The 17,350-nt window shown below is 40.8% G+C and overlaps 2 protein-coding genes across 2 annotated transcripts in view; one reads left to right on the forward strand and one right to left on the reverse strand.

Annotated features, from left to right (window-relative positions):
- Window positions 1–1,966, reverse strand: LOC138617874 (E3 ubiquitin-protein ligase TRIM39-like). Its single transcript, XM_069693203.1, has 2 exons — window positions 1,901–1,966; window positions 1–1,612 (listed from the first exon to the last, which is right to left on the reverse strand). The coding sequence occupies exon 2, from the start codon at window positions 1,608–1,610 to the stop codon at window positions 378–380; it is 1,233 nt and encodes a 410-aa protein (XP_069549304.1). The 5' UTR covers window positions 1,611–1,612; window positions 1,901–1,966; the 3' UTR covers window positions 1–377.
- Window positions 1,967–5,642: 3,676 nt separating this feature from the next.
- Window positions 5,643–17,350, forward strand: part of sntb1 (syntrophin, basic 1) — a 31,814-nt gene continuing 20,106 nt past the window's right edge. Inside the window, exon 1 of the mRNA XM_069693204.1 lies at window positions 5,643–6,344. Within this exon, the coding sequence (XP_069549305.1) occupies window positions 5,801–6,344 (544 nt within the window). The 5' untranslated portion in view covers window positions 5,643–5,800. The remainder of the gene's footprint in view (window positions 6,345–17,350) is intronic.

Below are 17,350 nucleotides of genomic sequence, written 5' to 3' on the forward strand. Positions count from 1 at the left end.
TACAGCTGCTAAAATAGTTATTGTGATTTACATATAGCCCTTTATGAAACTTTAACATTCTGTTACACATTGTTCTGTGAGTATATCCACCACTGTGGCAAGTTTTCAAAACAGGTTTTTATTTAACTGAATTAATTAATTAATTAATTAATTAATTAAGTAAGTGATTAAAGGAATTGTATATAGTTGCTGTTAAATGCACATAATGTATGTAACTGCAAAAATAAATGGTATAATATAGATTGGAAAAAAATATACATTCAACTTTAATTATGTGTAATAATGTGTGTACATTTTTTTCTCAAAATATCCCACAATTGAGTTTATCATGATCAGATTTTCGATTCAGGCCCATCATCTGTTACTAACTCTGACATTCAATTTAGCAGAACTGTAATCAGAACTATGAACATAATTACAATAATCCAGATTGTGACAGGTGACATCGCCTGAAGCCTGTTCAGTATTCTCTGTGTCCAGCTAACACCCTCACAAGGACTAAAAAAGAAGAAAATCCTCTCATTGAAGTTGCAGCCAGTAAAAGAGTAAATGATGATTGCCATGCCTGCATCATAGAAAGACACCAATCCATTCTCATAATCTACAAACCCCAGGACTCTCTCGGGTCTCCTTTTCAAGACAGGGATGTTATGTGGAACGTTGCAGTTATTATTGCCCAGCCTTGCGACCCAATTTTCATTCCTGGGGTTCGGTTTGAATCTCCTCCTCCCGTGCCTTGATTCACTCACGACTCCTAAAGCCCAGTCTGTCCTACCGTCAACCTGAACCTCGTAAAAGAATCTCCCTCCAGCAAAGCCGTTATTTCCAGCGATGGAGGAATACCCACTGAAAGGGTATGCGTCTTCATTGGGAAAGCACCAAACGTGAGGATCTGACATTTGATTACACACCACACAGTTTTCTCTCGCTTCATCTTGGACTTTCCTCTCACTCTGCACTCCCACTTTTATCTTTCGAGACTTCTTTCCTCGTTTCTGTTTAATTTGCAGTACCTCCGCTTTTTTCGTCCCTATCTGAGCCTTTTTGTCTACGTACTCTTCCTCCAAAAGGACTGTATCATGAGTACTATGCTCTGTGCACAAGACACAAACACGGGTGTTGTCACTCCTGCAGAAGAACTCAGAAATCCTGTTGTGTTCCTTGCATATTTTGTCCTCCAGATTCTGCACAGGATCCGTCAGTTTGTGTTTTTTTAAGGAAGCAACAGTCTGATGAGGCTCTAGGTGTGTCTCGCAAAAGGAGGCTAAGCACACCAAACAGGTCTTAAAGGCTCTGAACTTGTTGGCAAGGCAGCAGTCACACGGCACCTGTCCAGGTTTGACTTCGGAAACTTTGTTAGCTGTCTCATGATGCGTTTTAAAATTCTCCACAACCTCCCTGAATCCGGTGTTGATGCAAAGTTTAAGCTCTTTGTTAAATTTCTCGTTGCACAGTGGACACTGACGTCGCTCCTTGCCTTCCCAGTGTCTGGTGAGACAGGCCTTGCAGAAGTTGTGTCCACATGGAATAGAAACAGGATCTGTAAAAACATCCAGACAGATAGAGCACAGGAACTGATCTTCAGACAGGAAACTGCTGGCTGTGGCCATATCTGTAGAGGACAGATTTTAAAGCTGATGATATGGTAATGATAATGCTTTTTTTTTTTTTAACACCGTGCATACACTGTACATAAAAGAGGTCAAATAACAAAACATCAACAATCGCAACAGATTATAAAGTAGGCAAAAGTATCATAAATCATAATAAAGTAACTACCTACCTACCTACCTACCATGAAGTGACTGATATGTGCTACGAACTGAAGTTTCATAAAAAATATCTAATGAACATGTTCAAAAGAGTAACTTCATTAAATATTATTGGAGTTGAACTTCACCTTCCTGGATGGGATTTTTCTGCTCTGCTGTCACTCCTTGTACAGAAACTCAACTGTGTTTACCAGTTGTGCAGAACCACAATAGGAGGTTTCATTTCTCTATAAATGACGCAAATGTGCCCCTCCCACATGACATTAACCCATTATCAGATGAACCACAAGCAGACTTTGACAGGAAATGAAATAGCATTTAGAGAATAATTCTAGTTCTAATATTTATCATGAAGAAAGCCTGACTACTTCTTAACTGTTGTCACTTATGCAACACGTATCTTTGCCTGCCTCAAACATTAAACGGCCTCTTGTTAGCTGATATTTCTTTGTTCATAAGGGGTTAACTTAAAAAGCAATTTTAGTGTTTTGTTCACTGAAATGAATCATTACACAAATATTCTTTCTCTTACCTCTTCCTTCCAACTTTACAAGTTTATGTTCAGTTGTTAGACTTTCAAACGAACTTAAGGCAGATAACACCATGTTTCACTGACTAATCTAATTTGATTACATTTCATTATGTTGCTAAATATGTAAAATTAAGCTTAGGCTTAGGATGTCAGCCACTTACTGCTGCCAGCATGGCCATGATTTCAGATAGTGTGATGTCTGTGCATTTAATTTCGATATCAAACATCATTTGGCATTAGCGTATTATGGTGAAAGCCAGCTCCTGACATATTGTCTGTTAATGCATTCTTTCGGGCCACCTCATCGTTCTTGCTTTGGCACAGTGTTTTCAGGAGTGGGTCCCCATTTTGTTTGTGAGAGGACACACATGCATGCGAGCAAGTACAAAGGCAGTGGACATTAATGCTGCCAGTTTCATATATATATATATATATATATATATATATATATATATATATATATATATATATACATATAAACAAAAAGGCTGTTAGAGTGATTAATGAGGAAGTAAATCTCCATTTAATACCCCAGAGTTGTCATGGAACTTTTCTGTCTTATCTGTGCAAAAGGACACCATGTCAATCTGTCTCTGTGTCCTTGAGGTTCATCCCTGTAAAACGTAAATACATGAAAAGTGTACTTCCTTAAAGGTGAAGAACAAGGAGGCACTGGTGATTAATGGAAAGAAACAATTGGGGCTAAAAGAAGCAAGGTAGTATTAAGTATTAATAGAGGCGGGAAAATAAAACAAGCAAGAGCGCCATCTAAAATAAGGGGGATTACTAAAAGTAGACATGAGTCAATGAAGGGAAGTCTAAAATAGGGACGGAGAAAAGCTCCTCACCTGAGCACTTCACTTATAGACTAACAAACTTCATGATTGTTTGTCCAGCCACACCTGCTCATGCAATAAAAACACAGAGTGTAATCAACCCACCTGACTGAGGATTAAAAAAAAAGAGTCATTAACAAGCCTTAAATACCATCACCTTTAATAAGATCACACTCTGTTTGTTTATTTGGTTTTGTTTGTTTGTACTGAAGGTCATTACCACAACAAAGAATGTACATTTCATCTGATAGCTCATTTCCATATAAAAGTCTAAATCAATTGTAGCTCCTACACCTCATTAAACCAAAATATCCTCATTGTGTTGCAGTCTCTTTCACAGAATAAATACATTAATCCTCTCTTTGGTGCAGCTCAGTAATGATCTGATGGAGTTGAAAGGGCGGGCATGTATAGAGAAGCTTGGCTCCTGCAGCTCTTCTGTAGGCATTCCCATGATTGCACAATTTGATTAATTATAACACACACACACAGTGACATATATAATATTAGATCAAAATATTATATAATATTTATTTATATCTATTTCTCATATTATTTACATATATATAATTTAGGCGGCACAGTGGTGCAGTGGTTAGCACTGTCACCTCACAGCAAGAAGGTTCTGGTTTCAAACCTCAGTCGGGGGGCCTTCTGTGCGGAGTTTGCATGTTCACCCTGTGCCTGCATGGGTTCTTTCCAGGTATTCTGGCTTCCTTCCACCATCCAAGAACATGCACCTCAGGTTAATTGGTGATTCTACAAATTGCCCGTAGGTGTGAATGGTCTTTGTTTCTGTCTTTGTGTTGACCCTGTGATAGACTGGCGACCTGTCCAGGGTGTACCCTGCCTTCGCCCAAACTGAGCCCCATGTTGGTGTCCAAAAATTATGTTTTCTTAAGAAATGTATCTCCTTCTTGATAAAATCTTACACACTGTCAAACTAGAGAAGCGTGAATGTTCTGGAAAATACATCAGCCTAAAGTTGCTCTTTCAAATAAATGATAACATATTTTGGACAATATAGTAAAGAATATTAGTTTACGTTTGTCCTGTAATTCTAAAGTGTAAAATTACAATATGAGTTACTGTTGTGGCCAATTTACAGAATAATCTCTTTTGTACTGGGTGGGAATTTGGCATTTGCATTACTAAGAAGACAAGACAGTTTAAAAGGATAAAGCAATACTACTTTGAGTGCAAATAATGTTGATTCAAATGATGTAACTGAAGCATAAAGATATTTTTTATTATTATTTTGATTTCTCCTGGTACAATTGAGGACTTTGTGGACCTTTTTAAAAAAAAAAAAAAATGTAATGGCAATTACTGTAATGGCAAGAGTTTTAAAGTTTTAATCCCCACAGAGAGTCAAACATAATTTTTTAAATCTCACCAGTAGGTGTCATAGCTACATTGCTGATACACCCGTGTGAAAGGATGGTCAACCTCAGCAGTTTGCTAATGTGAGCAGGATGCCAAGCTTCAGGGTGACAGCTGTTCAAAAAATGTACAGAGCTAATTGTTTTCTCATCCAAATTGCTGAAGCTTTTTTTGGGGGAGTTGTAGCTCTAATAACAGTCACAACATGAGCTTATATTCTTCAAAAATTGTGCTGATCGTGGCATTTATCTCCATCTTCTCTCAGCCTCCCTGTCGGTCACTCATTGGACCCATTATCTCTGTAATGAACAAACCGTCTGTCCACCGACCGACTCCAGTCATTTAAGTCACATTAGTGGCTGCCACTCACGGTCTGAGTTCTGAGGTTGTTTTTTTTTTAACTCTCATAATCATGTAGAATTGAAAGAATTTGATGACGTCCTTTGGGATAATAATAAAAATTGAAATTGAGAGAAAAGCCTCAAAAGGGGACCCTCACTTGCCAGAGCTTCCCAACAAAACGTGGTCTCTCTCTTTCTCTCTGAAACATCAAAACCAGCACAGGCGCATTCCTGTACGCGCGTAACCGATCTCACTTCTGCGACGTAAACGCGGTAGAGAAGAGGAGTGGGATTCATTAGACATGTGGAGACTGGAAATCAGTTGAGTCATATTTTAAGTTAGTGTTTTGTTTTAAAAAGATATTCTGAAATAGCTACCAACACTGAAAATGGCCAGTTTTCTGTCTCCATGTGGCTAAATAGCGCACAAAATAAAAAATAATAATAATTAAAAAAAAAGATAATTCCTGAAACAGACTTTTAATCCTTCAATAACCAGTTTGTAAATCAATACAGCTTACTTTAAGATCACAGTAGCTGGACATCAGGGTAAATAATATCAACCTGATACGAGAGGACTGGAATGGATTTCTGTTAATATGTTGCTGGTGCTTTATATATCTACCTTTCCATCAGTTGGCATGTCTCAGACAGGCTACTTGGGAAATGATGAAGAAATTTTGTGCGTGCAGGATCTGGAGATGGGATCGGCTAACGGCGGGGGGAGGAAAACTCCACCCAGCAGATAGGATCTTGGGCAGGCGGAGCGGAGGGCAGCTCGTGCTGAAGGGGTTGGACGGGACGCCTGACAAGTCCCGCCGAAAACTTCAGAGGGGCAAAGTCCAGCCTGAGCGTGAGGGAGATAGGGTGGAAGTTAAACGTGTGAGAGCGTGCTCGGAACTCAGTCACATGTGATTTTACAGAAATGCGCCAAAGATGGCGGTGGTAGTAGTGACGGGACTTTCGAGTGGCTCTGGAGTGCCAAAAAGTGGATTTATGGAGGTTTTGGTGCGCGAGCGGTGGCACAAAGTTTTGGTCAACTTGAACGAGGAAGCGCTCACGTTGAGCTGCGAGGAGAGCAGCCTTAACGACGTCAAAGACAATGTCAACTCCAACGGCGTTACCAACGGATCTTACCATGACAACAGTAACACTAACTCCAACAATGGCCCCCAAACTGCGCGCACCGCGTTCACGGACCTCCCGGAGCGAGTGCCCGAGGCGATCGCCAACAGAAAGCGGTGCGTCAAGGTGACCAAGCAGGAGATCGGGGGACTTGGGATCAGCATCAAAGGAGGGAAGGAGAATAAGATGCCCATCCTCATAAGTAAAATATTCAAGGGGCTCGCAGCGGACCAGACTCATGCTCTGTACGTCGGGGACGCCATCCTGTCCGTGAACTGCATGAACCTGCGGGACGCGACCCACGACGAGGCTGTGCAGGCGCTGAAACGGGCCGGGAAAGAGGTGACTCTGGAAGGTAAGCAGGCTGGACAGACGGTGTGTCAGAGGATCACAGAAACAGAGCGGAATCTAAGGGAGAGGAAGAGGTCAAGCTATCCCAAACTTTTTCATCCACATGCATGCTCCCAGTGAACTCGCACGAGATAATGTCTTGTTTTTGGAAGCCCGCATGTGTGTTTGTGCCTCAATAGACATCCTTTAGTGAAGGCTTGGACAACATATCTGGGAGGATGAGAGTTGTGTTTTAAATCAGCCACGGTCATTTTATGACTGAATTTATAAAATGTTGGTCAAGTTTTCTTTGTAAAAAAATTTGGGGATGTATAACGGGTGGTCCTTCAGGGTACCTCATCCTTCATTAAAGGGAAGATGTACCGTGGGATTAAGAGCTTTCATTCCACGTGACTGCCTATTCCGCACACGCTGGTGTTGTTCTGTTTTGTGCATCTTCTCAGTTATGTTAGTGGTCATCAGGACACAAAGTACTGAAATGTCTCTATCCTACCTGCCACTTAATTGTATTCACTTAGCTTCTCTGGTTTAAATCACTCCCTGATTACAGGAACGGGATGAAAACAGCAGGATTACGTGGCCTGAAGCACGGGAATGAAAGCCTCTGCTGTAGAATGTGATTTACAGTATTCTCCAGTCGAGAAAGGAGCTACTGGTTAATAACAAGCACTAAGAAAGAAAATGTGGTTTTATTGTAACAGTCAATATTATTCATAATGCTTTACATCAAATTCGTTTTTTTATTCATTTACAAAGTCACATTTTGTCGTCGCCATGCAGTCTCTTCCAGGGTATGAAATCGAAGACAAGTTTTGTTCACTGTAACTTTATTGAATTTAGCTGCAGAGGAGAGGAGATAAAACTGCTTCATACTGAATGTTGTGCAACTTTGGTGTTGGTGCAAACGAGGCTATTCTATAGTTTGGAAACAGGTGACTGACTGTTCAGATTTCTGTGGAAATAGTTCTGATCTGACTACAGTACCACAGGACACTCATGCAAGATCAAACTCATTTTGTCTCCCTTCCCCTGACACTCACTCTCAAGGCAACTCAGTGATGTTGACCGGCCTTACACTTCCTCAAACAATCATCCAGTTTGGTATTTTCCAGTCGTTTTCTCCCAAAACATGAAGATCAAGATTAGGTAGAGGGCAGGCAGATTGTGTATACTATTGTTAGCTCACTGTACACACAGACGAACACACACACGTACACATGCACAAACACACTCACTCACACCAGAAATTGTTGCACACAAGTGTGTACTCGTATTTTATTTTTTAATTTTTTTAATCCCTGTTCCTGTGAGGACTCTTTGACTCAAGACAGTAAGAACAAAGTATCTCTCAACCTCTGTCGCTCTTTTTCCCTTTCTCTCACACACTCATGCACACCACTCTTACTCATATACACACACATGCAAACATGGGGATGATCCCTCCCATAGGGACACACCAGCTATGCTGCAGAGGGAAAAAGCCGGTCCCAGCTGAAAGATTATCGAGATATGAAAGAAGGGGGGAGGACGAAGGGGGAGGAGGAGGGGGAGGAAAAAGGAGGGGGTCGAGTTGAAATGTGAATTTAAAGGGGGAAAGTGTGGAGAGGGAGAGAGCTAGAGACGGAACCAGAAGGAGAGCTAATGAGGGAGGAGGCTGATATAAAGATGACTGCAAGGGTTAACTTAAAGATAACACAGACAGTAGTTCACCACAATTTAAGAAATCATTTGCATTTGGGAAGGCAGGGAAACACAGATCGAAGTAACTAGGTGCATTTACGATAGGTTTTTAATGGTTGTTTGTGTGTGTATGAAAGGTGCTGAACATGCATGCACACTTCCATTTCAAGTAAAACGACTCGAGCAGTAATATATAAAGACCAAACATGAGTTATGTTTCCTTTTTCATTTCTGTGTGTAAGCCACCCTCTAAGATTTGACAGAGGTAGACTGTATCACATAAGGAAAGAGATCAAGAGGAAATATCTGATTGATCTCTGAGGAGATACTGCCTGTCTCACAGGAGTGGAGTTTGCGACTGCATTTTGGTGTGCTTTTTTGCGAGCGTTTCTTTGAAAGAGACTTTGTATGTGCGTGTTTGTAATCGGAAACTCATTAGAATGATGAAGAACAGATTCGGCTGCCGTCTTACGGCCACCAGGCTCTAAGACGGCCGCAGTTTGACCATGTGGTTTCCTTCTGCTCACCAACAAGAGAACCACAGTTCAAGCCTCCATGTCAGGGAGCGTTGTTAAAGTGTCACCCGAGCACCACGCTGTCTGTCTGCTGGCTCTGGTCTGTGCTCAGCATGCAGTCTGACAGGCCAAACAAAATTCTCTAAGGGGATCAATCAAAGCTCCTAGAAACGACAGACAGTGGTGTTATGGTGGTCCAGTGAAGGACTGGTGACGCATAAATGGCTACTTCAATTATATACTGATGGACAGAACATTGAATAATAAAGGCTTCTGTTCAGAATATTACCAGTTTTAGCCTTGTGATGTCCAGCTCGCAGAGCGCACGGCAGTTTGACATTTGCAGTGAAGATTGTTTGCTAATGAGGTCCACTTGGAACATTGCCTAATCAGGTCAGCCTTAAATCCCAGCAGATTGCCACAATAAAAAGCCAGAGTTTTCTGTGAGTTGTGTTCATGGAGGACATTTTGACATGTCGCAGTAAAACAAAAAAAGCGCAATTAGAAAAATAATAAAATTGAGATGACTGAATTTAATTTTGCTTCTGTGAGCATGAGCAATAACAGGATACTGAAACTGAAGCAGCTAAATGGAATTAAGCCATCATGAACTGTTTTATATGTACCTGTTCTTTCTTTTCTGGGACATGAGTGTCTTCTGTAGAAAATGCCTTATGGTCAGGTAAGCAGAGGGGAAACAGTAGCAGGGTTGGATCTACTCGCAAGTTTTCATTTTCCAGCTACAACTACTCCCATTACTTTTAACAATCCTGTGAGGGAAGCATCGTGGATGCCTCTTAGGAGATACTGTTTGTCCCATTTGCATGATAACATTCGTGTGCAGGAGATACAGAGTTCTTTGAGAGAGACCGGGAAGCAGTGTGATGAAGCCAGGAGGGGCCCGTGATGGTGGGTTTGGTGGGTTGTCATGTCATACCAGCCAGTTTGTTTCAAGTGCTCTGAGCCCTTTCACATTGCTGAGGGATGCTGGTGTTCCCTTCGTAAGCAAACCCAGGCCTTAATCTGCCTCCTTCTTTTAATATCAAAGCCCCATAGAAAACCTGTGAAATAAACCTGGATGGAAACATCGGAGATGTGACCCCCATGACCTGGCAGCAGTTAATGTTTTGTTTTCTTTCTATTTCAGTTTGTGTCTGTTTTATGCAATGGTGATGGAAGTTTCAGTCCAACCATGTGGGTGTGAAGTTTATTTTTTTCCCCCCTCAGCATAAGGAGTAATTTGGCTAAGATGAAAAGAGATGAGAACAATTCCTTTGGAGAACTGTGCCATTTAATTCACTTGTGTTTATGAAACAGCATAGTCGAACATTCAAACATGTTTCCAAATTTGATTTACTCATTTATAGCCAAATTGAGAAATAGACGATGTCTATGAGAGGTCAGGTTTATTACTCTAATTGTACCTTTGTGATCATTCATTAAGTGAAGTGTTGGCTGAATAAAGCCTTCCCAAGGTTGCGTTACAGGTTAGAGGCTTTTTGAGATGTGTTGTTGGCATCAAACTCAAAATAAACATATATTTTTGATAAAACAACACAATTTTCACTTTCAACATTTGATATGTCTTTGGTCTATTTTGCAATTAAAAATGGGCTTACATGATTTGCAAATCATCGCATTCAATTTTTATTTACATTTACACAGCGCCACAACTTTTTTGGAAACAGGGTTGTATGTACTGTACAACTCTTTCTTCTCGCATGGTACAGTTTAAAATAGAATTCAATTAGTCTGTGATTGCAGATAACCTTTTCATTCAGCTGTTTGTTTGCTCTATGGACAATTTTGGCTCGAATTTTTATGTGTTTTAGCTTGCTAGTTAAGGTAATGTTAGCTCATCAACTTGGGTGAAAATGTCATCTCCAACTGACTTGTTCTAAAATGAGAACTTTGAAAAGATTTTCTACCCATGACAGCTGCATATGACGAATAACGCTCAATTCCCAGGCAAAAAGTTTCCATTTTCAAATTGAGGACCTAAATTTAACCACACAAAATAATGTGTGCATTAAAGCCCTCAGAAGTAACACCAGGTAAGATAATTACTATTGTTGATTATAAGCTAGTTAGCTGGACATGCCAACAAACAAAATATATCTGCTGTTGTGTTTTTGGTTTTGGAAAAGCTTCATAAAATGACAACCCTCCAAACTCTTGAAGTGAGGTGGAATCAGCAGTAATTACACTAAAGAAAATATTACAGCATACAACACACAGCAATATTATTACAAGCATCCAAAAATAAGTAGAAGAAATTAAGCCTAAAAAGTCTACATACAATAAAGAATACCTGCCACACTTCAGCAGCCAGGAAATGAGTCAGAGTTCTGTAAGCTCTCCTGTTGAACCCTTAACAAGCCCAACCTGTCATCACCTGACATCTGGATGAGTCTCTGTATGTGGATACATGCTGCTGTCAGCAATGTGAGTGTGTGTGTGTGTGTGTGTGTGTGTGTGTGTGTGTGTGTGTGTGTGTGTGTGTGTGTGTGTGTGTGTGTGTGTGTGTGTGTGTGTGTGTGTGTGTGTGTGTGTGTGTGTGTGTGTGTGTGTGTGTGTGTGTGTCTATGAATATGTGCCCACGAGTTTAATCATCAGCAGTGTGTTGTCTAGACCGACGCTACGGTCAGTGTACAGTATGGTTAAGTGTGCGTGTGTGTGTGTGTGTGTGTGTGTGTGTGTGTGTGTGTGTGTGTGTGTGTGTGTGTGTGTGTGTGTGTGCGTGTGCGTGAGACAGAGAAAGAGAAAGAGAGAGAGAGAGAGAGAGAGAGAGAGAATATGTCAACTGACTGTTTATGTCATTAGCAAAACTATCATCTCCTTCGTTACAGCTTGTGGAGTCTGACTCGGAGCGGATGATGGTGATGATAATGACAGCAACTGTGGCGATGCACTGGTGATTGTTGTGGCAAAGATAATAGATTGAATCATTCATTTCACTCCTCTGTGAATGTTTATACAACCCAAACAAAAGCGGAGACCTGCAGTGAAGACTCATCTGTTTTTCCTGTTGGCTTTGTTTGAAGAAGACAACTCTTATTTTCCCCCTCCAGGTGTAATCATTATGTTTTTATACATTATGTTTGCTTTTGCCTAGTTTCTTTGTGATTGTCATTATGAAGCTGAACTTTCCTCCGGCAGAGAAACACGTAAATCTACATTATTTCCAAACAGTTTTAACTGGATGACCACAGATGATGCGTAGTGAAGTATGTTAGAGAGTTATGTAGATTCATTGCCTTCTGTTAAAGCTGTTTCATCTTCACTGAGTCAACAGCATACTGTTCAAAACTACCATCTGTTCAGTGTGAACTGTCTGTGGTTTTTAGTAGGTTTGGTGTTTCATGTTGCCATTTTTGGACATAAGTGAACATGTAGACACAGCTCTCTGTTTTCAAGACTGATGCTAATGGACATGATGTACTATATCACTTTAAGGCGTAGTGAGGAAGCTAGTTAATGCAAACAGTTTTTTTGACAGGAGGATGAGCTGCTTCTGTTGATTTCAGCACTTCATAAGCAAAGTGAATACCTTGATAGATTTGTGTGCAATTCACGTGGGTGGGCAGGACATATTATATGATATTATATATGTTCCTATAAAGAGCTGAAGTCATGATGCCATGTTTGGGCTTGCCTTTGTTCCACTAGCTTCTGTAACTTAGAGCAATCTGTCAATCAGCAAGTCTGGTGGAGCTGTGTAATTACTTTATTTTATCCTATTCTTTCGCCAAGTGAGCAACTTTTACAGGAATGAAAGGGGCATCATCTTTGAATCCTGTATCCAGTTCTCCTTGATGCAATTACGCTTTTTTTCAACCCCACAAATTCATGTAATTAGACAGAATGTGAACTTGGCCTGGGAAGTAACGAGACATGTTTGTTCTTTAAAAAGTCAGTTGTAGGTCACTGTGGACAAAAGTGCAATGTAATATATTGTTAAAGATCTTTCTCCTTTAATATTCAGGTAATTGTTTAGTGTAGTTGAGATGTCAAATGTCCTGAAAACAGTGTGATGTAAATGTATATTGCAGAGCTTTGTGCACATAAGCTTTTGAGCACTAGTCCTTTCTCTTTTCAGAATTCGGTACACTTTTATAGTTTTTACGATAAACTTTGCAGCACTTAAATGACAGTGACTCATAATCCCACATTCACAGTCATTTACGGCCAGGAAAATGTATTATAATTTGTAAAACTCCATACAGAAGACCTGTCACACTAGTTATTACTTTTCTTTAATCTGCACGTTCCACTATTGTGTGTCAGCTCACTTTTGCTGTCTCTTAAATCCAGCACCAATGACAGTATGTTAAAAGATGACATTTAAGCAAACCTCTTCACCAGATTCAAACACTTTCGGTAAACGTGCACGTAATGCCTCTGCTTCTCTACTTGTGGAAAATGGTGTTTCTTTAGCGAGTTAGTAACTGTTTGAGATCAAGTTGAATGTTCAGTGTCAACGAGCAATTCTAGCTACGCACATTTCAAATTCCTCTGCCAAATTTTGACACTAAAAAGGCTCTTCACCTTCATCACTGCTCATTCTTCTTTTAAGGCAGTATTTGAGATCTTTGAGATTTTGTTCGAAGCCTAACAAAAAGATGCCTTGAGGGTGGATTTGTAAAGCCCTTTTGTGCCGCTGAAGTATCCAGATACAGGCAGTAAAAAGGCTTCATTCTGCAGTCAGATGAGCCTTTTTCTTCTGTTCCACCTCTTTACTTTGGTTTGTTCTTTTTCCAGCAGCTGCCGCTGTTAAAGCTCGTACTTTCTGTCCCACAGGTGTAATGAGAGGAGCTCTCGTTCCCCCCCTCCCCTCCCCCTCCAATCAGAGCATAATTATGGTAAAAAGTCCAGTGACTTCAGACATCGAAAAGTACTGTTAAAGACACAAAGAGACGACATAGTGCTTACACCTGATGTTATAGAGTGTGGATAGTGTGTGTGAAAGGGGTTTGGTGCTGCGCAAACACACACACACTGAGGAATCCAACTGAAAAAGTGTGTGTGTGTGTGTGTGTGTGTGTGCGTGCGTGCGTGCGTGCGTGCGTGCGTGCGTGTGTGTGTGTGTGTGTTCATTGTGACTGTGTTATGGACACAACTGAAATCCATCAACTGTTGGCTCCACTGTTAACACAACAAGCTCTAACACTTCAGAGGAAATTAATTGCCTCAGTTATAAAATGCGTAAGTGAAGGGTTGAGCACAGTTTGAAAATAAGTTAATGGTGTTTTAATGTCATCAACAGAAGTGAATGAGAGTTTCGATGGGGAGTTGAACAGCTGTAGTGATTCATTCCGCCATTTGCGTCACAACTACTGTGACGGAAGCTACTATTTCCAAAGTGGAGAATGGGAGTCATCATCAGATTTAGTTGTGCATGTGTGCGCATGCTTTGCTTTTGTCTCCAGCAGGAGCCAGAAAAATTGAAAATAAAATCCAACAGATGGGGGAGGGCAGCCTCTCAGTTGGATCTTTTGGTTTGACTTATGTAACGGCAAACCAGCTCACGTTTAAAAATCAAGGCTCAAATGTACGAGCTCCATCCTTTACAAGTTCTTCCCGTGCTATTGAGGTTATTGTGTAGAGTTGGCTGCGTTGGTGCTGTAATGGAACAGAAACATGACCCAAGAGAATGCACACACGTGTACACGCTTCCAGTGTAATGAGTGTGTGGACTGCACCCTGTTTATTTTCCCCCTCCACTGGAAACACTTACAGCTATTTCTGGGCACAAAGGCACTGGTCAATGAGTTTACATTTCCTGCTGCCAGACTGTAAATCTTCTTTGTAAATGTTAACTCAAAACAAATCATCCACTAAATTGGATATTTTTTATAATAGCTGATTGTCATTTGTTTTCAGTTTAGTCAGATTGGAAAATGGACTGTAAATTTATAACCTACGGTTTCAATTGAAGGTGGTCAGTACCACACGCATATTCCTGTGTCATACACTTCAGGAGGGTCTGCACTTATACTTTTACCTTTGCGGTAAACACCAATGACAACAGAGCTGCCTGCTGTCAGGTGCAACTTGGGGTTCGGTGTGTTGCCAAAGGACACTTTGAAATGTAGACAGGAAGAGACACAGTTGAACCACTAGTCCTGCAATTACCGGACAATGTGCTCTACCATCTGAGCCATAGCCACCTTTAAATGTATGTCCGTTTCCTGCTCCCCCCCCCCTCATTTCCTGTCCACTGTCACTATCAAAGAAAGGCATAAAAATGCCATCATCTTAAAAATAGAAGTTTTGACTTTACTGGATGCCCATATGGAAAACAAAAGTGAGACTTTTTTTTTTTTTTTAATTTTTTTTTTAACTTGCTTCATGTTTGTCTTGTCTGTGACCATCATAAAGTAGAAAACACAAGATGACACTGCCATCAGAGTTGTTGTTAGCACGTGGCAGTTTATACAAGCTGTAGGTCAAACGCGCAGTTAATTTTTTTTTAGGTGTGTTTTAGTTTACGGAGCTGTAGCAGCTACAGATGTAGTAATGGATAAATTAAGCTAAACAAATATCAAGAGTCAGTATTTCAAGGAGCACAGTGTTATAAAATGATATAATGGAAACCATGTTTTGACCTATAAACTGCCCTTTGACCTCGGGAGGACCAGGCGAAATGCATCCTCACAATGCATTGCTAAGGTGGTTTAAGAATTTGGGCCTCAAATTGCACAAAAAAACCACAAACTCTTTTCTGATGGAAGGTTTTTCTCATATTTTTCTGCATTTTCATCAACACAACACAAAGCATGAGGCAGTCCGTGTGTGTTTATGTTCGTGTCTTTGTTCTCACATAAGTCTATCCCAAATGTGAAAATCTTTCTTTTTTCCTTCCTAAATTTAAATCCCTCTCGTTCCTTTACGTCACTTTTTAGTGTCATAAATGCATGACTCTTAACAAACAAAATCCGACATTTACCTTGTTGTGATGCCTTTCCACAAATCTATCAGCCTTTTTTCAGACCTTTAATCTAATCTCACCGTGCGGGTTATCCCTCTGTGCAATTGGATCACGTCGTCCCGGTGGGTCCATTGCAGACACGCTTACTTCACCCCCGTCTCCTCCTCTGTGTTTTGTGTCAGCTTGTCATCCCTTCTCTGCAGGTTGGCCGTCAGGCTTGTTACACCATTTCATAGGGATCTATAGTGCTTCTGCTGAGAATAGTTTACATGCTGGATTACAAATGCCAGCAGCCATATGCCAATTATACGCGGCTGTACAGTGGGATATGCCAATTAGACATCCAGGCCAGTCCAAAGCTTTAGAACAGTCAGGACATAGAAAGCATGCTGAGCATCCGCTTTATCGCTGCCTCTCTATTTTGTGTCTTTCACTGAAACGTGTCCTGTCTTCTCCTTTCTTCTCCCCTTCCCAAACCTTGAGGACGTGAGGAATTTAAAATAGTTATCAAGCCTCCAGTGATTCACAGCTTGACTTTTACAAGGAAAGGTTTCTGGTTTTTACCGCTTGGAAAGTTTCTCAGGTCGCTCGCCAGGATCAGCCGCGAATGTCCTATCAGTAAATGGCTGAGGCTGTCGGGTGAGGCTCCTGTTTTTTGGGGGGTCTTAATTCTGCCTGCCTGCAGCTGCAGAGACATGGCGTGAATTATCAATACATTTTCACAAATGAACTGAGAGGTGAAGAGCTACTGGAGTCTGTTTTGGCTTTCGGCATGTTGACATTTGCTGTTATTATTTCAAATTGGCGTCAGAGGCTCCAACAGTGGCAGCTCGCTGTGACAGGAGCACGAACGTTAAACTTTTCACTGAGCTTCCTGTTTCTGTGCTCCAAACTTGAACTGTTTCTGCATACTTCGCAATAACAGAATAATAAGATGTAACATATTTATTTGAAAGTATTTCTGCATAACTTATTGATGTAAGTCTACATCAAAGAAAATCCATTCACCACGATCAGATGATACAGATATTAAACAGACTGAAGTTTCCATATTCTGCCCACACACCCTCCTGGGCCTGTGCACCAAAGTTGAAGCATGCACAGAGCTGATGCTGGGAACTTTCTATCTACCTCTCTCCAGTTGAGCTGTGTACTTAAACATCTGCGGTGTCACCACATCCTTCCCCTGACTTGTGACAGAGACAAACTACCTCCAGAGCAGCACGTTTACTTATTACTGTTGAAACATATACGGGGTTGAACATCAAAAGACATTGGTCAAACACGATGCTCAGATTTTAATTAGCCTCTGTGTTAAATGAGGTTAAAACAATACAAGTGCCAGCCAAAGAAAATCAGTGCCGTGCAGCTGACCTTGATTTAATTTAAATTCTGGTCATTTGTTTTTGAAAACTTAGATATGTATAAGCAAAAAAAATAAATTTACTAAGCGTTCTATAAATGAAACGGTCTAGAGTGTCGAAAGACCAAGCGGCAACCAACAGTGAAGTCATTTGGACGAGCTGGGGAGGAGCGAGAGGTGGATCTGACTCGATCTGATTGGAAACCCGACGAAATCACATTACGTCCCGCCAACCAATAGAGGAAACCTGACTTCACTGTAGGTCAAATAGACACTCCCCCAAAAACACGGCTTTTTGAGGCTTATTTCTAATTAATGATGGGATTATTTTCAGATGAACCGCCAGAGAACTAATCAGAAGAAGCGACTTTCGCTAACAACAACATAAGAACTTGTGGAAAAAAATGTGTTGACTATGTATTTCATGAGAGAAGTAGAATGGGGTTCTATGGAGCCAGATTTTTTTTGGAGCCAGCCCCTACTAGCCCTCAGTGGTATTGCAGTTTATGGCACTTTCACAT

The sequence above is a fragment of the Brachyistius frenatus genome, unplaced genomic scaffold, assembly GCF_029030835.1.
Source record: "Brachyistius frenatus isolate BFR_SWC_R1_liver_20210118 unplaced genomic scaffold, ASM2903083v1 Contig_14, whole genome shotgun sequence".
Lineage (NCBI taxonomy): Eukaryota > Metazoa > Chordata > Actinopteri > Embiotocidae > Brachyistius > Brachyistius frenatus.

Excerpts from the sequence above, each read along its gene's own strand:
- LOC138617874 (XM_069693203.1), bottom strand. The coding sequence starts at position 1,610 with ATGGCCACAGCCAGCAGTTTCCTGTCTGAAGATCAGTTCCTGTGCTCT.